Source organism: Sparus aurata, chromosome 18, assembly GCF_900880675.1.
Source record: "Sparus aurata chromosome 18, fSpaAur1.1, whole genome shotgun sequence".
NCBI classification, from domain to species: domain Eukaryota; kingdom Metazoa; phylum Chordata; class Actinopteri; order Spariformes; family Sparidae; genus Sparus; species Sparus aurata.
Window position 1 is genome coordinate 17697813 of NC_044204.1, and position 23004 is coordinate 17720816.

Here is a 23004-nt window from a genome sequence, read left to right on the forward strand (position 1 = left end):
AAGCAACACCGGAAGTGGTGCTAAAACAGACCTGTTTTCTACTGCTCTCTGCCTGTAGTGAAAGGTCATGTAATTAGCACAGGTATCAGAATGTAGACAGCGGTTCTGCTTCACCACAGTGATGTGATTAGTTAACAGTAATGCCCCACTGGAAAATAAACAGATTAGACTGAAAACAACATAACATAATTGCCTGCCTGGCCATTAAATATGGGCCTATCATAGCTAAAAAGCAAAACAGTATTCTTATTTTGCGCTAATGGTTGCAAAGACCACTGATTTTGCATGTACCTGCGAGCCCAGGCATCAAAACGGGTCAAAGGTATGGGCTGCTATCTTGTAGGCGCCCTACGACAGGTTAATACTAACAGTCTACATCAGCTGAGTCTGACCATATATATTACCTAAAAATACAGGTATTTTTGTTGTAGCATTCTGATCCTCATGTATTTGGATTACACTGTATGTGATACAAAATAATCACACACACTAACAAAAGCAAGTACACTGTGTGCTCTCACCACTTCGTATGTTGAGGGCATGGTGTTTGTCCAGAGACCAGCCTCCCAGGTTTGAGGGGACCAGTTCAAATCCCTGCATCAGAGCCGTCCTCCTCTCCCACTGGATGAAGCCAGGGCACGACTCGTACTCGTAGCCGATGGAAACTGAAAAACGCAAACACATTCACGCGTAAGAGTCACGCACAGTAACAGCTACGTGCCTGCTGACCTGCAGCGTCTGACATGATAATACATACAGCGGAACTTGACAGCCAGACCTTACACACAAGCGAACCCCTCCCCCATCTCTCTCCAAACTATACTGTATCGAGTGGCGAGGCACATGAAAGGCCTGCAGTGAGACCTCATCAGTGTGTGTGGCTGAGAGAGATCAGTGAGAAGTGGAGGCGTAATCAGGAGGAGCCCGTCTTCATGAAGGAGCCCTAGAATTAGCTGCTTGGCCTCTTAGTTGTAATGATACGCTGTGGAGCTTCCCACTACAACTAACAACTATCAACAGCATTTTTTTCCCTCTTTTTTTTGGCTTGGCAGGATTGAATATGTTTCGAACGTAATTTACCACTTCAGACTTGGAAGATGTTTAAAAGGAGGCAGGTGACAGAGCTGTAGCAGCCCTCGAAGACATGTAAACAGAAACACGCTTGCATACATGTCATTTTGAAACACGCAACCACGCATCAATGCATAAAGAAATGCCTTTAACATGTCAGAGGTGGAAAATGAGTGAGAACATTTACTGAGATACTTGACTTAGTAACATTGAAAGGATTTGAGTACTTCTATTGATGTTACTTTCTAAATTTGCTCTACTACTCTATTTGGCAGCTAATTACTACAGATATAAACAAAACGCATGAAAACCTTATTAGATACTCTATGATATATTATTTACGCAATACGTTATTTGCCAGGGAGAATGCAAAATAAGTCATTAAGATGTATTTGCATGTTGGATTTCAAGCTCGGATAGACTGGTGGCCATTTTGCAATTCATGTTCAGGGTGGGGAGCTCAACAGCTGGGATAATGTCCTACTGTGTTACAGGTTGCAATTCAAATACACCTAAAGAATCTCACATACTGTTGTCAATTCACTGTTTCTCAACTGATCAGCAATGGAAAAGATTATGAAAAGATTATGAATGGTGAAAATCTCGAGAAATATCCAAATTTTGCAACACGTTTGATCCATTAGCTAACATTAGCATTCAACCACTTCCTAGTTAACATTTAGGTTTAAATAAATGTGTCTAAGATGTACGTCAATATTTTAGAATGAATTTACCCCTTACCTGTTGAGTTGTGTAGCACTATAAAACAATAACTTTAGCTAGGAAGTGGTTGAATGCTAACATAAGTTGTTCATGTTATCAGACATGTTGTTTCACCTTGAAATGGTCCCTCTGGATTTTGACTATCTATTGTCTCATCAGTTGCTGATCGATCAGGAGGCAGTGGAATGATCACAATTTGTCAGATTCCCTTCATTTATATGACTCAACACATGGAACAGAGCAACAACAACAACAACAACCAACATTTGAGCCTCCCATCCTGAGGGTGACGTTAGAGGAAAATGGCCGCTGTGTGACTATGGTCTTAATAATTATAAATTATTACCAAGAGTACATTTGTTAAATTGAGCCCATAATAAATATTAACCTTGTCATGCATGTGATGCAATCGAAAACGTATTAGTATGAACAACAATAATAATCATGATTTAGATAATAAAAGATTTTAAGGCAACTACTGATTTATTTTATCAGAGATAATTCAAAAGGATAACGGGATAGGATATTTTTGTCTAGTGATTGTTTTTCTCCTAATGGAGTGTTTTAATGTATATAGCTGAATTGCTATGTGTGTTTAAAGGTGCATTTATTTATAATTTTGGACCAAATGGGGCCAGCGGAACAATTTGCAAACACAACACTGGTTTATCACCATATTAAGTTGTTGTGGTGAACTTGTAGGGAGCATACCTACACATACAACAAACAGAGCAATGTTAGCATTCAATGAAGTTGTATTTCTACCCAACTGATGAATGCAAGTACAATTTTTGATCTGCTTTGGCTCCTTAGCAACTAAATGCTACCCTCCCAGAGTCGCTTTTTGCTGCACCAGGAGACGGTGGTAGTGGCTCCATCACAGCTTTATTAGCGCTTAAACATTTATTGGTAAACACAAGCACAGTTTTAGATTGCTTTGAGTGGCTTGTGGGCGAGGGCTTCATTAAAAGTTATTTTTTAATGTCGGCAAGTAAAATAAGAGGTCATTACATCTCTCTCGTAGCGTTTCCAAGTATTATTGTTGCTGCTGATGCACCAGCTGCATCAATTTCAGTTTTTTCTCAGAGCAGCAACTTACATCAGCAAAGTACAAAATGTGAGTTTATTCATTCATTTGATCAATAATGGAGACGTGAACACAGACAGAAATGGTGCCAGGCTGCCAGATTGACTGGATCGCCACTCAGCCTTCATTTCTCCCAGGAGATTTCATGGCCGGTGGCGGACAACATTGCACAGTGAAAGCGATGTTTCTAAGGCAACCAATCTAAACGCTGATGGTGTCATTATTCTATAGCCATTATGTTGTGCGATCAACATTTACTGTACTTCATAATGATAAGTTAGAGCAAATGTACTGTATAATCAAAGCAGAGGGAGTTAAACAGAGCTAACTTAACACATTAATCACACAACCTCGCTCTAATGAAGTTAACAGGCTGTACAGTGAGGACAGCTAGATGCGTCTGAGATGAACGTGCTGGAAGAAAACTTGTCACCGTCAATCACAGTTGGCACTGATCTCTCTTAACCTGGTTCTTTGTAAACCAACGTGCCTGTGAATCGACTGGCACTCAAGGGGAACTGGGGAAAAGAATCAGCAAAAAGATCAGTAGAGATGGTGGAATACGTAAGTAGTAAGAGCTCACATTATGTACCAACTCAGGAGATTCCTTTTAACACGGAGAGAAACTCTCAGCAGGCACACAGGGCTGACTTAAATCTCCAGCTCAATGGCTACAATCGATAAAGTGACTGGGGAGGGAAAATAATGGGTAATTTGGGACACCGGGGATTGTAAAAGAGAAAAAGAAACCATATAGTGCTGGACAAAAGTTCTTACTCTGGGAGCTATCTCCTAAGTTCATTCAAAAGGTTCATTTGTTTCAGTTTTGTGTGTCTTAAGCCGTGAATGGCTTGTGATCTTGCGTTTCTGAAGGACAGAAACCGATGTGAGAAGCCCTGATTTACTGAAGAAATATAAAAACATGAAGTGTTTTGTAATTTGTGTAATCACATTGCGACCCCTCGAAGAACCTGTTTCACGACCTGAAAACCAATCTGTCCTTATGAAAATGCATCAGAAGTTGCCATAAATACATTACCGTGGGACACCGTCCCGTTGAAAAAAAAAAAAAAAAAAAAAGATATTCTACAATGAAAATGACTTTATTTGAGGAACAAGGCTTTTTCCAGGACAAAACGGGCAAAGCAATCTCAAAGGGGAAGTGTTTTGAGAACTGCTCCGAACCCGAATATCACTGTAGCTATATTACAAGGAACGACACACGTATACACACTCCCTCACAAACAATACATGCGCGCCGTCGCACATAAACGCACACTCAATATCTCACAGGTGAAAGCTTTCATTCCCCTCTGCTGAAGCCTCGGGCGATGTGTTCACCCCAGCAAACAGAGCATGATCTCCCTTCCTCCTGCTCGCTCCGGCTATGTGTGAGCACATGGAGCGTGTGTGTGAGCACACACACACATCTTTTGTGTGTGTGTGTGTGTGTGTCTGTGTCGCCGTGCCAACACAGCACTGGGAACCATTAATGCGAGACAGAGGGGAGGCTGCATGATGCTGGAGCCCTCCAATTCTAACAGAAGCGAAACAATGAAAAGCTAATTTTACCTTTATACAAAATATTAATAATACAAACACTTTAAACATTTTCTGTTGAAGCGTTGCATGCATTATTCTGTTATTGTTGAATATCAATAATATGGTAAATTTGTGGGGCCCTGGTAGCTCAGTGTATGCCTCGTGTGCCTCCTGTAAAGAGGCTGTGTCTCTCGTCAACTCTCCTTTCAAATAATGGCACGAAAAAAGCCCCCCAAAACAATGAAAAGAAGGTACATTTGAAGGATACACATATCTGGTATCTTAACCATCTCTGCATGCCTTTTCCTCAAGTTTACATGAGCTGCTCAACATAACTGGCCATAATACATTTGTGGTACAGATGAAAAATAACATAACATTAGCATATTTCACTTTAAATATTTCAAAACCAACTAAAAATTAGGCTCTTTGATGAAATTTGGTGTAGTGAGTCCGAGGCTGAAATGTTCTCTGTATACCCACAGGCACGTTTATGCAGAATTCACACAGTTTTTCATGCTGCCTGCTGGATTTTATCCTCTTAAATCCACTGTTTTCCTATTTTGTTGAAACAGGCTCTATTTGGTGTTATTCTCTCACTTGTGCTGCTTTAGTATCTTGATGGCACACTGTGCACCAAAGCTGACAGAGAGACATGGCAGAAGGTGTGGCAATGCCAATCTAGTGCCATACTTTAATCTTGATGCTGGTGGTAAATGTGTCCGATGCAGTCAGTCGCCTGCCTGCTCAGGCAGGTTGACAGCTCAGCGCACCGGAGCACCATCATAGTTTGGACACTTAATTTGGTGAGAACACCCCCAACTTCTCAGAAATCACACAAACCCCTAATTTTTTGGTTCATGCTTCCACTTTTTAACTATTTTCAATAGTTTTACTCCTGTCATAAATTAAATTGCCCCCTTTTGATGAATTATTCTCCAAAGTTTCTTCTTCAAATCAACAGACTCTGTGATAACAGTTCACACAGTTCTTTCAAAGTTTTTCTCTCTCTCTGGCTAAAAGCTCCCTCTGGACTGTCTGTTCCAACCAGGCTGTGTTTGTCTGTGTCTCCATCCAAAACACCAGGTAACCGCGGTAAACGGCTGCGTACGTCATCTCGTTTTAAATGAGTCTGGCCGATGTGACGCCATGATACATTTTTAATTAAAATACCGGCAGACACGCGGCTTTGATGAGCAACGTGATGTGATAGAGGTGGCTGGGGTTCAGTCTTATAGCGCTTTTCACAGAAACAAGAGACTCTGACAAAAGAATTGAATTGTGGTTCATTACCAGGATTAACGTGGTGACTACTTTGTTCCCAGATCGTAAGCAATTACTTTTTGCAAGTAGAATAGTCAAATCTGACTGAATTAAATTGAACTTTCTCAAAAACAACATGCAAAATAACATTTAAATTTTACTTCCATTTAATTTGTTGAGCTGTTGGGGAATTTAAGAACAGACGGTTACTCTATGCAAATGCTGGGTCTCAGCCGGCAGAAAATTATCAGGGAGATACTTTATACTATTACTAACATTATTTGGTGAAAACAAGCATGTAATTCTTAAAAATACTGTAGTGAAAGAAAAAACAAGCAAAAGCATGAAGTTTTTGCTGTGCCTGTTGCCATACAAAGTGATACAGATTTCAGAATTTTAGGTCCAGTCCACATGTACACAAGTATTTTTGTCTTTCCAAACTAATACTACCGATAACATACATAACCCATAGCCATTCACATACACTGGGCATTTATGTGCCATTTGTAAACAGGAAGCAGACTGTATACTCCGGTCGGTTGCTTAGCTACCGATCAGTCTTTCTAAATATAAACAATACGTCATCCATTTTGTCAATGTACAGACTCAAATACTCCAATATCATAACACATACTCCAAGTTCATATTTGCCAATGATGCTGCAAACACTGTAAATGTGTCTGTCTAACCATCCAGACATAAATACTGACAGTGGAGTTTCTGAATATCTTTGCCTTCGAAGGACTTTTCCAGAAGGTCAGTTTTCAGTGGCTTAAAACAAGTTATTTACTCAGTGTATGAAAGGCCAAAACGCATAGAAAAAGCTTTTTTATTTGAATAAATACCTGTACTTGTAGACAGGGACTGCACTATGGAGTCCCTGTATTTGTGAATGCGTCAAATGTCGTCACACACAGACAGAAAGCAGAGGAAAGGAAGAAGCATGGACGTAAATTACAACAAAGCATGGGACAGACTCCCATAGTTTTAACATTTGACATTTACGTGCACGATTTAACTTGTCAATATGGGATCCAAAGTTGGCTGAAGATGCATCGTCCTTGCTGGCTACCCTGCACTCTATGGGCCCTTGCGACCATCAGATCTTCAACATGCCACAAATGGGATTCAACTTGAAACTCTGTGGGGTCTCAATAAACAGTAAGCTTCCTCTGAGGAAACCCCTTAACAGGACGGCCAGACTGACAGAGACCTGTGTTTAGACGGGATGAAAGCAGGTAATGTGATCGGCCGTGAGCGTCAGGGACTGTAAAGTAGCCACCTATAATGTATGGAAATGTATTCTTTCTGATCCCACCTGGTGCATGTATGTGCAACAGGTGTGCCAACAGAACCTGGCCACAGAATCAACATAAGTGCGTTTGACACACTCTGACGCACTGGGCAGGGCTCACTTGACTGTGATCTGGCCGCAGTGTGGGGATCAAAAAAATAGAGCATTTGATGTGCGCCTAGAGCAACAGCTAACACACTATGGCAGTGAGGAGATAAAAACCAACAGGCTGCACGGATAAAGTACTGACAGCTCCTAGTTCTCAGGACATCTAGAGTATCTGAAATATGAGGACTCAGTCACATAATGAATCTACAACAAATTCCTCCTGCTGTTATTCTATTTCCAAGCAAATATCAGACTAAATGAGAGAGAATCTACAACATCTGTCGGTTGTCTTTTCTAAACAATAACACTTAAACTGAAACGGTCGCGCACACTTCTAGGGCAGCAACCCCCGTCACCCCTCCTCAAAATACACTCCTGCACATGCTAGGAGAACTATAGAGAGGGAGGGATGAGGGGAAAACACGAGTAGAGAGTGAAGAACAGGGGTGGGGGTTGGGGGAATGGTGTGGGGGGCAGCAGAGAGGTAACAGGGGAGATCAGAGAGAAGTGAGGAAATAACAAGCAGTAAAGAGAAGAAAAGAGAAGGTTCAGGAAAGGACACAAACACGGGAAACACAGCGAGGGTGGAGGGAGATGGGAGGCGAGGGAGGGGGGCTAAAAAAAGGGCAAGGAGGGAGTTAGTTTAGCAAAGCAGGGCAAATAAAAAAACAGGATCATCGGCGTTGAGAAAAAAGGTGATAGATCAGGAGGGATCTGGAGCATATGAAATGCAGCTCTAACAGATAAGGACAGGAGGGGATGGATCAGGAGGAGAGAGAAAGCCCGGGGATGGAGAGATCCAATCTCTGAACGAGACCATACACTCGAGTGGACAAAGCTTCTGGTCTGCCTGCGATATCTCAGTGCTTATGGAAAGCTCTCTCCCTAATGCGGCTCCTCTGTTTGTCTACAGCCGTCCGCAAAGAAAAAGTCGTCAACACAGATATAACAGGGGGACATCATCTCTGAAATGACCAATAGAAAGTTCAAAGATTTAAGCCTTTACGGCGCCTTTAAAGCATCTGTTTTTGCCATCATGCACCGAAAGTGCAATAACAGTAACAGTAACACATCCAGTATATCTTTTCTTTTGCACAGGTAAGAGAGGACATCAGGGAAAATGGGAACTTTTCATTCACAGATTCGTATTTTGCTCCTGGCATACACACATTTTTCTCCATAGAGTCGGTTCTGTCCAGGAGTGCTATCTCCCCGCCACTGCTGATGATATCTTTACTGCCAGTTACTCTGCAGTATATTTGTCAAGCCATCCATCTCTCCTTTCCGTCTTCTCGATTCAACTCCAGTGGTCGAGGTCTTGGAAAGGTGAGTCGAAACTGCTTGTGGCTCGCTTGTCAGGACAGCCTGCCTCCCACCACATTCATTTTATGTTTTGAATGACTGATGAGATTGTTACTCCAGCGAGCACTTCCATGAATTTGGGCAAATCTGCAGGTTCACACCGCTAGTATAGCAAACCGAACCTAGATATCATAATAATGACTCACTATCAGGCAATCTTCAGGCTCTTATTTCCCAGCAGGCTGTCAGCAGATTACCTACTGAATGGTCAATCATTCACACTCCCAAACAGGCCTTTGTGCAGAACCAGGGCTGAAACAACCACTGAGATTTAATAGGTACGAGGAGAAAATTTGTGTTCTGGTCTTGTTGGATTTGAGCGCTGTCTGAGACAGATGATCAAAACATCCTATTTCAAAGGACTGAGAGGTGTTGGACCTTTTTCTCTGTTTATTTCCTTTCTGGAGGGAAGACAGTTTACGGCATCTCAGGAATCTTATGTCTGAAAATACGAAGCCAGTGAGACTCCATACGAACCTGAGATTAGTTTTGAGTATTTTGGGACGCATGTTTTTCTGTATTTTTGTGCCAAGAATTCGATGAGAAGATCAATACCACTTTCATAGCTGCAAATGAAGTGTGCATCCAGAGCAAGCGGGCATAGCATAGCTTTAAGACTGTGAAAATGGGGGGGAAACAGCGACACACCTGATATCGCAGGGTTAATTACTGACCCAGCATCAGCCGATGACAGGGCTGACGCAGTACTGGGCTGATTTTATCCCGCACTCATGGGGAGAAAACCCAGTGATTTTCAGTGGGGAAACCTAGCTCCTTAAAGCTCACAAATCTGCCTGGCAACACCTGTAAAGCTCCTTAATTAATACATTACAGGCTCGCTTGTTTGTCGTATCAGCACACACCCAGAAATATTAAAACTATTACGTTTTTTGTGTTGAGTCACGTTCTCTTATAGATGAACAGCATTTAGAAGCAATGATCAGTGGTTGCCTGGCAGGAGACAGTGACAGCACATAATGCCTGCTTAAACGACAACACCTGTTTTGTTCGGATTAAAAAATAAACAAACAAACAAAAAATGTTAATCGATCGTGCATAGATGCTTTGTCAGCGCTGGAGAAAGGTCTGGCTGCACCCGCGGTCATTCTACTGTAAGGGACATGATGCTCTTGCTGGTTACTATTTTTTAAAACCGATCACGATTGTCTTGATTGACACAAAGCCCAGGATGAAGTGATTGTACGGCTGAAAAAATTGTCGGGGGGAACCTTGTTTTTGCATGCGAGGAAGTGAGCCGAAGCATTTAAATGGCTAAATTCACATAAAAATATGGAAATAATGCTAGCTTGTTTAGGTTCCCGCTGTTAGCAACCAGGTTAGGGTTAAGGCGACTTGTCATTTTCAGAGTGTCGGTTGCAAGCTGGTAAGTCGCTGCTGTTTTTGTCAGTGTTGTGCATGAACAAAGACAATATCGCCCACTGCCGGCCGCGGCTCTCAGTAAGAAGCACAAAGGCATACAATGGCACAGGAGCCTAAGTTAGCATGGCGGTTAGGGTAAAAACAAGTAAGCCACTAGAGATATTTAATAAGTCATTTATGACATATTTTGATGTTGGGTTTGACATTGACAGAGACGGAGTCGGGAGGTAACACCGTAGTGACTTAATATTACTTTTTTACTGCTAAAAGTGACACATATCTGTAATGTGCTACTTTTATAACGCGTTACCCCCAAAACTATTGGGGGCTGGGTAAGAGGCTCCTTTGAAAAGAAAGAGAATAGCTCACAGGAAGCTTATTTACAAAACCAAATCCTAACAAAAACAAAAACAGAACATTCTCTTTAATTTTAGTCTGTGTGAACTGAACTTTGAACTGTTTCTTGTGAAGTGTGAACAGGCACAGCTCTGGTTGTTGTTTCCCACAGAGATGGGGATTTTGAAAACAGTAACACACAGATGGCGGGGCCAGGCGAGCTGTTTCCCTTTGCTAAAAGTTTTTATGCTAATCGAAGCTAACCAACGGCCGGCTCCTCCATATTAAACACACAGGAATGAGAGTGGTATTGATCTACTCGTCCAACACAGGCAGAAAGCAAATAAGGGTATTTACCAAAATTTCAAACTATTCAACTCACTAGTTTACATCAATGAAATCAGTAACTAAATATCAAATATTCTTTGCATGACTCCATCTAACTTTATTCACAGACTAATATGCAGATAAATACACAACTGCTTTTACTGTAATTGGTATTCAATCATTAAAAGACAGCATTACTATGAAAGAGAACTAAGAGGCCAATAATTATTACCATCAACAGTCTCTTTCGTTCTTGATTTTCCACAAACTGCTAATATGCGCAGGATTATCTGGATGTTTACATTTGAGTTTGACAAATTCCTATTTGAATCCAGTGTATGGTCCGTTTTTAGTCAATCAGATATCCATATGGGCAAGTATATGCACTTTTAACGACTCAGATGTTTGCAAGTATTTCACCAGGCATTCTTGCCTTAGTTCAACAATAAGTGTAGAGAAAAAAGGTGAGAGGACGGATCTTATGGGGACCAGGGCTATTGCTGTACATGGAAAACCTGGATTCATTATAATTTCTCTCTCAATCGAGATAGAAACAAACTCAGATTTGTATTTTATACTGTATTTACCGGTTGCATGTGTGAGGCCCCAGACCTCCTGGCCATACACATCCGTCTTGTTCCAGACCAGCCTGTGGACAAGACCAGGCCCAGCGGGATACCAGCGCTGGTACAACCTGCCCTGGACCGATGCACGGACGTGCACCTTGGACAGGCCGCCCAGTGGGGAGATGGGCGACAGCGGGGAGGGAGGTGTGAGGAGGATTCGCAGCAGAGAGAGGTAGCCTGCAGCTCGGGTGCTCAAGTAGTTCAGCTTCACAAAGGCTCCTGGGATTGAAACTTCGTCCTGCACCGCCTAGGGAGAAGAAGATGGAGAGCAGAGTGTGAAAAACAGGTGATGGAAGAACAGGATTAATGAGAAGTGAGACAGAGGGAATCACATAAAAAAGAAAGGTGTTTTATTGTTACCTTGTGTTTCTGTAATGAGCTCATGTAATAAGTACTGGTGGCAAGTACAGGAAGAAATAGTCCACCCTATGTGTGTTAGCCACAAAGCTGTCAAAAGAAGTTTTCGATTGGTAGGGAAACATTCTCAATTTAATACCGTAACATACAGAAGAAGATTAGAACCATCAGCAAGAAGATAAAATATTGCTATTTAGTTTTTCTTCATGCCTGTCAACAGGTCCATATGAACACTGGACAAGCCCGTGTTTACATTTTCACGGGGCAAAAAACTCAGTGAGTAGAATGTAAGCCAGTTAAAAGTACTGTTGATCATTCGTCCTAATATTACTGTTGGTAAAATGTAGATGCCGTTTGAATCAGTTATTAGCTTAAATCAAATGATCTATAAGATGAATATCTCTGACACATTTTAGAGGCTTTGATTTTATTCCATTTATAAACACAGGTGAACACAGCAGTTGCTACTGAACAGAAAGTACTGTTCCTTCCGTTTCACTCGCTTTCTGCTTCTTTGTCCTGAGGTGCTATTTGTGGCGAGGATAAGATGTTCCTGCGTGTTGACAATCTGCTCATAGCAATCTCATCTGATTTTGTGAGTTTAAACTCTGAAGTGCGTTAATGAGGGAAAAGCATCATGTCACCGTGCGTCCAGCTGACACCAAAATAACTTTGCATATAGTAAGCTGGAACTAAAATGGAGTCGGGGTGAGGTTTTGGTCACTGTATAAAAAAATCTTTGGAGTCACATTGGAGGGTAAATACATAATCACCAGTCTGACCTCCACACCTGACTTTTAGCCACCTAATTTGCTTCTGTGGTGGGGAAGTATATGGATGGAGCACAAATTTGCATTTGGGCTCATTCCTTATTTGCATGATGCAAATATGAGCTAAATTTGCAAAAGCCCCTGCGAGACCAGGTTGGTTTGTTGCTGAGCTGTTACAAATTGAGCTTCATTCTTCCCGCCTGTCATCCGTAGACACAAATCAGCGTGTTGTTGCGATTTAAATAGGAGGTGGTTTCTGCACCTGTAGCTCAGGCACGGCCGGCCCCTTCTCTGCACACGCTCTTGTGTATCTGGGGAGCGGGTAGGGCAGCACCAGCGGGTACGGACTCAAAACACTCCTGATGTCACATTTAGGAGGTTGAGCTTCCTCCCTGGACATGGTGACCTGATCCAGGACCAGGAAGTTGTTGTTAGGCGTCCAGATGGTGCGTGTCTGCTGCAGGAAGGGCGGGCGCTGGAACATCAGGGTCATAGACATTGCACCCAGGGTCACCAAGTCAAAACTAAAGGGTTAAATCACAAAAAGTGGTATGTTATTGCAGGGCAAGTAAAAAAAAAGAGGAGCACAGCCCTTTAAATATTCTTACTGCGGGTGTCACTACCTTCCATCCTGCCTACTGACGGTGTAACCATACTCTGGATGCTGCGGGAAGGTGATGTTGACTCCAACCAGAGGAGAGCCATCCTGCAGCGCGACGCTGCCTCGGATCACAGCCACCCGACTGGAAACACAGAGAATGGAGAGAAGCTGAGCACTGACAGCTTTACAATGATGGAGAACATAATCATTGTTTGAAGAGAGAGGCATATTGTGACGCACTTGCCGAACGACCTTGTGCATGAAGACAAAAAGCAAATGCATTTATTCTGCTCGCTACAATTCCCCTCCTATAGGCACAGAAATCTGCCACAGATTGCCAGGATACAGGTAAATATAGCTTCACCCACAGTAAAACCTTTCAACACCCTGTCATATAAAAAAACAAAAGCGGCACATCATGTTTATATTACAGAGACAGTGGTACCTGCAGCAAATGTGGCTGTGTTGTTCTTTAAATAGCTCTTAAACCTTCAGTCAAATCGCGGCTGGTTAAAAAAAAATCCATCTTTATATTTGCAGGTAAAGTGTGAAATACACTGCTTAAATCTGGAATAATCGCAGAACTGGTCGAATGAAGGTGGATTCAGACACATACATGCACGCACACACACACACACACACACACACACAAACATGCACTGATGGAGCCTATCTGTTACTCCAGAAGAGGGATAAATGAACGATGGTGAGGTTTCCCCGGGTGGCTGCATTGCCCCGTTTGTTACTCCGGTCCTGAGAGCTGCAATCGATTTTCCCCTCTGAAAAAACAGCCACATAATTAATTTATTTGTTTATTCTACAAGTTGAACCAGGGGAGGGGAGAGAGAAAAAAAAATGCACTTTGCTATTTTTCAGAGAGGCATCACTTCTTGTTTTCCCAAGCCAAACTTTCTAGGTCATCATCAAGACGGTGAGATGTATTTCCCCTCTTAGATAGCGGTGAGAGGCCACTGAAAAATTAATGGTGACACCCTCATGACTGGTGTAACTGAATGATACATTAAGCATTAATACGTAACAAACAAATACTCTGCAGCTGTAGCCTGACACTGTTAACCGAGGACAATGCACTGTCATGTGACCGATCTCCAGGGCAACACAAATCAATAAAATGAGTCCGCAGGCATGTCAACACATGAAAAGCCTCATTCACATGCAGAAGCACACACTCTTATTAAACATATAATGGGTAATGGACGATTTAAAGCATGAATACAGATGTATTTACTCCATTATCTGCTCTTCCTGTCTTTCAACATACCACACAGTAGGATGACTCAAGGACACAGTTGGGAAACAAACACATAAAGGTATTGGCATGCACACGCAGACACAGAGCACACAAAGAGTAAACAAGCACATACCTGGTATCAAAGGGCACGTCTCCGGGGAGAGTGTGTGTAGCTGCTTTGCCAAGGAGGAAGCGTATGCGCCTGTAGAAGCTGTGACTGTGTGTGCTGGCGGGCGAGGGGGGCGCGGTGGAGGGCAGCGGGCTCTGCTGCAGCAGGGCCAAGGGGTCGGCCGAGCCGTGACACAGAGGGTCGGAGCCGCAGCTCAGCTGCTCGCAACAGTCCGGGTCCACACAGTCGATCAGGCCATCTGAAAGGGACAGGAATTTCGAAATGTATCAAATGACACAGTTAAACACAAGATGCACACATACTGTTTTATGAGAGGAGTTGGCTCTTGAGAGGGTACTTGAATTTACACAGTTAATATAAGATGGACATTAACATCTTTATAACACACCGTTAACAAAGGCTTTAATAGATTTAAGTGACTAAGATGTTGAGAACAAATTGCTACCTTAAAGGAGACCTATTACGCTTTTTAGTTCTTTTCTTTTCCCTTAGTGTTTTATTTGAGTTCTAGTGCAAGTGAAATATCTTAAAAGTGCTATATGTAATAATAGGTCAATTCGTAATCCAAACAGTGTTTACTTTTTGGAGTTTTTTGAGTCTTTATAAAAAAGACAGTAGCTAAAACAGCATTTCTGACAGAGGGGGACCAAAGTGCTGCAGCACTGGACATTCTGACAAAATGAATGTGTTTGAGCATTAAATCATGTGAAACTATTTGAGTAGTAACCCAAAAGAAAAAAGAAAAAAAAAATTGCGTCTCCTTTTATGTCCAATGTACTGTATACATTAGAAGTGGAAAAGACATGAAGCAGACCTCATAAAAACCTTGGGACTGCCAGGAAATCATTTCAAATCATTTTTAAACACTGAGAAACTCAACTGGAGTAATCTAATCAACAACAATTAACTCCACATGTATCATCATTATCACGAGTATCAATCAAATGAGATTCATTAGAGGACATTAGCATGCAATTATAGCGTCTATTACTATAAATCAGACCTGAATCACCGGCACTATTTGAATGTGATCCATTGAAGTCCAGAGTAAACAGTGCGATACAAAGCGAAGCGGCAGGTAATAGGAGCCAGGCTGGCATTTGTGCTTCCTATTTCAAGCCTGTTTCTGAAAAGGCAGGAAACAGTGCTGACATTTAAATGCATCTGACCCCGGAGCAGAGAGCTAAAGGCCAACAATATTCTATTATAACCTCCTCCTACAAAGGTAGCATAGCACAATGGTCGATTTCCATAAGATTCACTACTTCAACTTGAAAGCACATTTATTAATTGAATTTCTAATATCGCTGTCAGTTAATAGGCCGCGCGGGCTTGCAGATTGTTATGTCGCCGTTCAACACAAAGAAGAAGAGTAGAAAATGATTTTGAACATTTGTTCTACACATAAATATAAATGTGCATGTCATTTCGCTGCGTCGCGAGCAGAGAAGAGAAAACACAGCTATTTTATTTTCAAGCGGAAGAACAATACACGCCCTCCTCTCTCCCATCCAGGCGGAATAATTGAAACTCTCTCTTCAAAGTTCCTCTTTATTCTCTGATTACCTGTGATAGCATCTTTCCATCTCTGTCTATCTTCAGAGACAAAAAAGATTGCGACGAGAGGGAGCCATGAGAGCCTACAGTATATCTGCCAATTAAGGGAGATGGCTGTATTGTGTGGTCGAAAATTATGGCATTTGAAAAGCTGTGCAGAGATGTGGAAAGATGGAAAGATAAGAAAAGTGTAAATGGTCTCCATGAGGCTTTGTTAGTGAGTCTTTCTCCCTGGCATAATAATGCCTCAGCTGAAGGGGTTTGAAACCTGCGGCACAGACACTTCATCAATATTCATATGACATTATAATACCACATAATGCGACGTATATTCTTCTTCCCATGTAGTGCCTTATAGTATATATTCAAATGCATTTTTTGTTTGACTGTAATGCAGAGAGAAATCTGTCACTTCTTCCACCCACTCACCACCTCAACCTCCACCATACTTATACCTACTAACACAGAGCGAAAAGAAAAAGTCATATTAAATCAAATCAACACAGATACTGTATATATTAAAGGGGCAGTGCGGCAATTCAGTACTGTGTGTCCTTCCGCGTGGGGAACTCATAAGAGATGGGTTTTAAAAGTAATGAATAGTTTATAGTTATATTGCAGGCAGCAGAGGCAGCAGATCCCTCCTGACTTTTAGTGCAAATGTGAGTCGTATAAATACAGGATCCTACACTTCCCATAATGCAACTAATGGCACTTTTCTGGTCGACCCTTGATCTCTGCCAATTCCAAACAAATGGAACAGTCAGGCATGCTGCTCTCACATGTGTCTACTCAAATTAAGACTACAGCCAGTCTGGCACATAGGATATTCATGCACATAGGATATTTATTTCATGTTTACAGACACTCCCCTTAAGCATTTCCATCAAGAGTATTAAAGGCACAAGACCGCCTTGGGCAATATCAGCTGTGGGCCTGCCTTGCTTTCTTGTTGGCAGATGAAGATTTAAGTCTCCGAAGATCAGCCGACTCACATCTTGTTTACGTTGATTCTTACAGGTGGGTAAATTTCAAAAAGACATTAATGCAGTTGTCAAAAGTGTACACATTCTCATGTGTGGAGGGCTACATATTGTAGAGGTGCAGTCTATTGCTGTTTGATATGAATATTTGCACTAACCTTAGTTTAGCATCCTCAACGAGGACGAGTGGGTGCTAGCTTCTCGCTTATGAGCGTATTACGATATGAGGCAAATCTGCCATGTGTGATAACACTGTACAATATTATATATGACGATATAACTTGCGATAAATAAACAAAAATCTAATTTGACACATTATTAACTATACAGTTAATGATGGCTAACGTTAGTTTTGAATTGTTTGTGTAGGCCTTTTTGTTTGTATTGCAGGTGGTGATGGAGGTTGGTTGTATTTTTTCTTGAAGTTGCAACAACTGCTCAGCATGTTTTACACAGTACCTGTGTTTGTAACACATCGCTTTTCTCTCCTCCCTCAGCCATCATATCCTGGCAATCACAATCAAACTGATGCCGAATAATTTTGTCAGCTTGGCTATCGGCTAGCTGGGGCTTCATCTGATTGGCCCTTGTATCCAGGGTTCCGTCTGATAGGCTAAATGTTGGCATGTTCAAGGTGCATGCATGGCGCATGTAAACAAAATGATTTTTCTTATTCATCTTGCGATGTGTTTATTCATATTGCGATGACGATGAAAATTCGGGCAGCCCTAGCTTTTATCGTAAAATCACACACGAAACATGCAGAAGGGAGTTACTTACAAATAATGTTTCCAGACTCGACTGATATGCATGTATGCATGCATGGGTATGACGGCTAACTGAATGTAAAAGGTCAAACTGTAGCCGTTAATGCCTGAGCCTGAACACTGACAAGCAGTGAGGTTGCTGACTGTTGTCAAGGCAACCAGGTGGCTAACCCGGTATGATACATCACCCATAAACAAAGAGGAAGATTGAGACAGATTTTAGTATGAATTGTTTAGTAACTGAAAGTAGAAGAGATGAAGAATAGGGATCTTGTACTTTGGTTAATGATAAAAATTGTAGATAACAGAATGATAAAAAAATGAGGAATGTCAATAAAAGCCTACTTTTATTAAGTATGTCTGTTAAGTTCTTATTGTATCTATTAGCGTGTTGATTCTAAATGAAAATGTCTGCTGAATACATGGTTGTACTGCATTTTGAATCCTGACATTTTGATATAACACGTTACTCTGTTACTGTAAATTTATGAGCTTGCTGAATAGTTTGAATGGAGACGTCACAGTGTCATTTGTATTTCCAATTCAGTTGAGTTGGCCACTACATCTGAAGAGTAAAGCCACTGACGATTGGCTGAATCTCAACTTGTTTCTGTTATTCTTACAGAATAATTCATTTCTAAAATGTCACCCCCTGAGTCAGCGATCACTCTGTTGGTGTAACATCAGCAGCCAGTTAGCTTAGCGTAGCGTAAAGACTGGAATCAGGGGAAAATAGCGAGCCTGGCTTTCATTCAAAGGCAACTAAATCCACTTACAAGGTTCTCTACAGCTCACTGATTAAACACCTAATTTGTTTAATCAATACAAAACCACAATGACAATTTGTGGCTTAATGGTGGGGAGTTATATGACTACATCTTGGCTGAGCGCAAATACTTCCTGGAATCTTCCTTAAACTTAATGCACCTGACATCGAACGAGAGGATAGAATTGTTTCAGTCTTCTCATCTGACAGAGTATGTTTCCTTAATGCTGAATCAATTCCTTTAAACGCTACATATTTAGTTTGTTACCTCCACCAAGGATGTTGTGTTTTCATCAGCGTCCCTTTCTTGGAGGATGGGTCTCGGCCCAAGATTTCTTAAACTTTGATTAATGCAGTGATCTTGATGATCAAAAAAATCAGGATCAGGGAAAATCAAATCAAAAATATTTAGGTGATTGGTACCTATGATTGAGTGCAAAAAGTGATTCCTGGGCCTTGGAATTACTTTTTTATTACATTTTTATTGAAGAGTAGTCTTCATGTCCAAGCTAAACTCTCCCCTGATTTAGGCTGTTTGTTTCAACTGTTTAACACTGCTGATCTGTGTATAATGTCTTTGGATTGCCCCTTTAAAGAGCCAGAGAAGGCAATGGTTCAGTTCATTAAAGGTGTGCATAAATTAACAGTTAATACACTCATATGCAATGTGTTAATGTAATAGCCACGCCGTGTGACGTTCCTTTACTTCTTAAACATCACAGATGACCAATCCAGTAATCACAAAACATAATGAGAACTATAAGCGAGAACATAATCCGTTCATGCGATACAGAAACCATCGTAAGTGCCGACAGAACAACGGTCCTGCTAAGACTTGTTTTCTTTTATTGTTCACCAGACATTTTTCATTGTACAGCTCTATGGTCATAATCCTGGCTAAGGACCTGTGATTCATGTTTTGAGCAGTCATTTACTCCGACTTTCTGAAGTGCTGGCTTAGTCAGTCAGGCACCTTTGGTAAACAATGTGCAGGGAAAAGAAAGGTTACACCGCAGCTATCAGCAGCCCACACCACCTGGATAAAGGACTTCAAAAAATGTGTATGTGTGTGCGTTTGAGGCTTCCCGCTGTTGGACACTCACCACAAAACGTGGAACCACATGAAATAAATAAAAGCAAAAAAAGCAAGGAAGCTTTTACTCGACACAAAGGCAACACTACCTTGTTTGCAATGATGGATTACAGCAGCGGCTAAACGGGCATGTCCATAATGGATATTTGATGGAGTTCAGTGCATGGGCACAGTCGAGAACAATGTAATATTGCCCTATATTCCTAAAAACTTGTTGGAAAACAGCCTTAGCTGGGACTGAAGTGACGTGGAAATGATTGTAATAAACAAAACTTCTGCTACATGGGAAACGTTCTTTTCCTGTCTCTTCACCTATGGATAGAACCACACAGCCAGTAGACTGAACGACACACACATCTCACTTGTCAACAAACATGTCAAAGGCAAAGAAGCAGAAATCCATTCTGCACGGTTTGCAATATTTAGACTTGTGAAAATTGCTCTAAGTGCCTTTTATCTTAGCAGGTGGTATGCATATTAGACATTTAGCTATGATAAGAAAAAACTAAACCGACATACACACTCGCAAAAATGTGCCCGCACACACACACACACACACACACACACACACAAATACATATTCAATGTAATAATGACCAGCAGGACTCTACAGGAGTCTCAGCAGGACTGGGACGCACGGAGGGATGAAGGGGAGGAACAATGAGGAAGATTTCTCGGCAGGGGAAACAGGAGCGGAAGTAATGGAATGGAATGGACAATCTGCCAGAGAGACAGAAATGAAAGAGGTAAGGAAGAGAAAAAGAGATAGAAAATGATAGATGATGTTTCGAATGTCACCTCCGTCGTTGTCGGTTCCATCACTGCAGTCAGTTTCCATGACAACGCTGCATCCAGGCCCACTCCATCCAGTCTGGCAGACGCAGCGCCAGCCGCTCTGCTCCAGGGTACAACGCCCATGCCCGCTGCACAACCCCGGGCAGCCGTCTAAAAAAAAGGTGTGACACACGTGCACATGCACACACACAAACACATTTTTGGCTTTCATGAGCATGTTGGAGGAGCACATAGGCAATTCAAATCTCAAATAAAGATAAATTACCTTTCACAACGACGTCCAAATCATGTGTAACTGTGGGGAGAACAAAGTGAGAAATGGGTATGAGGAATCAGTTGTAAATGCTAATTTTCCCAACGAAGGCGACACCTTTTCTTTTTTTTTTTGTGCCCATTAATCATACTAATCACAATATCACGAGGAATAATTAAACACTCCCACATGCACACACACGCAGCTCACCAATGTTACAGTGCTCTCCCTCCCAGCCGGGCTGACAGATGCAGGTCCCATCGTGGCACTGGCCGTGTTCTTCGCAGCGGGGATGGCACGCTCTCTGGTCGCACGCAGCGCCAATCCAACCCTCCTCGCACTGGCACTGGCCCTCCGAGCAGACACCGTGGCTGCCACATGGCACCGGGCACAGCTCTGCCGGATAGGTGGGTGGGGACACGTGTGAGAAAAGAAAAAAAAGCGCGCGAGTGTGAGAGGAAGAGAGAGTGAGAAATTAAGGAATCGAGTGGTGGAAAGAAAAAGTAAAAAAAAAAAAAAAAGATTGAAAAAAAGCAACCCCGGGAAAAGAAGAGAGAAAAAGAGTAGAAAAAAAATTCAGAGCTGGGGGTAAGACATTGGAGGTAGGTGAAGGAAAAAAAAAAAAAGATAGAAACAAGCGATAGAAGAGGATAACCTCTGAGACTAAAAAGTCTACTTTCTCACAATACACAATCTTCCCACCTCTAATAGCCAAACTCCCTGAAGGAGGGGAAGAGTGAATAGACTCGTAATAACAGCCAAATGATTTGTATTTGCACCGCATATTTAAACTACAGGGACTCCAATTCAGCTCTATTATTCTTTCTGACATTTTGATCAGATTTGATGGGTATGTTAATACCCTCTCTTTTCCTTCACCTCTCCATCGTTGTCCCCGTCATCCTTCCCTTTTCACTATCCCTCGGCCTTCCTCTCTCTTGCAACATCCCCTTAAAATCTCCTTTTCTCCGCACTGCTCACCATCTAACTCTCCACCTCTTTCTCCCTCTCTCTCGCTCTCTTTCTCGGCAGAAGCAAAGCCTCATCCATCAGTAAAGAGAGCAAAGTGCTGGAGGCACACAAAGACTACTTATCCAGCTGCAGTAAAAAGTTATTTCAATTTAAATATACATAGCATGGAGAGGGAGGAAAAAGTGGATTAAAGTCGGAGAGTTTTTCAGCTCTCTATTAGAATTACATTAGCTTAGCTATGCTTCAACAAGGCCAGGACGCAGAATTGCCGGGCCCTTTTGATTAAAAGCCCGGCAGGTAGAGCGAGGCCACTCATATCTCAGATATTCAGCCACGGTTTGTCATTATCGTAGGCTATATCACTATATTAAGGCATGCATGCACCTGAGTGCGGGAAGCTAATGCCAATTGCCCGCAAATCACTGATGTGCATGGCAAAGCGGATCCTTCCCAACACCGGAGTTAAGTAAGTGTGGTGGAAACAGGAGTGGCAGTGCTATAATGCCTATTTTCCTCTCTGTCAGTTTACACTGCAAGGACACGGACACTCTTCTCACTGCGTAGCACAGGGTGCAGCATTCTATATTTTTCGACACCACAGCACACGTGCTTCAGCTTTCCCGTGACAATGGCTGCCTTTTCTTAACATATCTGTGAAGCACGTCCGCCTATTTCACCCGGAAAACCTTACAGAGCGCAGAGGGTAACCAAGGTAGATGTAAGAAATCTTTTAGAAAGCATATTTAAAAAGCACGCATTGACTAATATGTTACGTACAGGTAAAAGGTTTTGGGGTTTTTTGCAATAAACATCAGCAAGCTTTTTAAATGCCAAGCTGGAGTGTCCCTCAGAGTAGCAGTCTGTGAAAGGCCTTGCAGCAAAGTAAGAATGGAGGTCTTTTTCTTTTTCCTCGCCTGACTTTTTTTTTTCCTCTCCCCTCATTTGGCTGAAGGGAATATGTGCGTTAGTATACTGCATGTGTGTGTTACACTGGAAATGCACAGTAAAGTGTGGAGGGCGGATTGGGGGGGCGGGGGGGCTCCAGAGTGCTGCCGTCAGAGAGTCATGAGGGGAAATCTCATTTACGACCGGCATGAAGAGAGTGCAAAAAACCACACGTGCATGCAAACACGCGCACACACACACACACACACACACACACACACACACAGAGCCATTTCACAGGGTGGCTCCAATCCACATTTCTCTCTCATGTCTATCAAATCCCCAGAAAATAGTATCTGGCATGACCGTGCATACTACAAGAACACTGGCAAACTAGTGATGTGCAGCTGCAATTTTCCATGTTTTTTCCGTGGCTGAACAATAATCTGCAGGTCCTACCAGTGTAGCAGTCTGGTCCCGTCCAGTTGGGCTGGCAGGCGCAGGTGTCTGACTCAGGGAGATAGGTGCCATGTCCTGAACACTGCTCCTGACAGGCTGGCAGCGGGTCATCACAGCTCACTCCTGCCCAGCCTGCCGAGCACACGCACTCGCCGCGCACGCACACGCCGTGCCCGCCGCACTGAGGGTCCACGCAGTCCACTGGAGAGAGAGAGAGAAAGGAGAGAGAGAGAGAGGACAAAAGG

The 23004-nt window shown here is 42.3% G+C and overlaps 1 protein-coding gene across 1 annotated transcript in view; it reads right to left on the minus strand.

Moving 5' to 3' along the window:
• Positions 1-23004, minus strand: part of tenm1 (teneurin transmembrane protein 1) — a 207813-nt gene that overhangs the window by 65224 nt on the left and 119585 nt on the right. Inside the window, exons 11-19 of the mRNA XM_030396497.1 lie at positions 22760-22960; positions 20654-20839; positions 20456-20485; positions 20194-20340; positions 14233-14467; positions 12870-12989; positions 12509-12770; positions 11081-11366; positions 522-665 (exon numbers count right to left, since the gene is read on the minus strand). Of these exons, the coding sequence (XP_030252357.1) occupies positions 522-665; positions 11081-11366; positions 12509-12770; positions 12870-12989; positions 14233-14467; positions 20194-20340; positions 20456-20485; positions 20654-20839; positions 22760-22960 (1611 nt within the window). The remainder of the gene's footprint in view (positions 1-521; positions 666-11080; positions 11367-12508; positions 12771-12869; positions 12990-14232; positions 14468-20193; positions 20341-20455; positions 20486-20653; positions 20840-22759; positions 22961-23004) is intronic.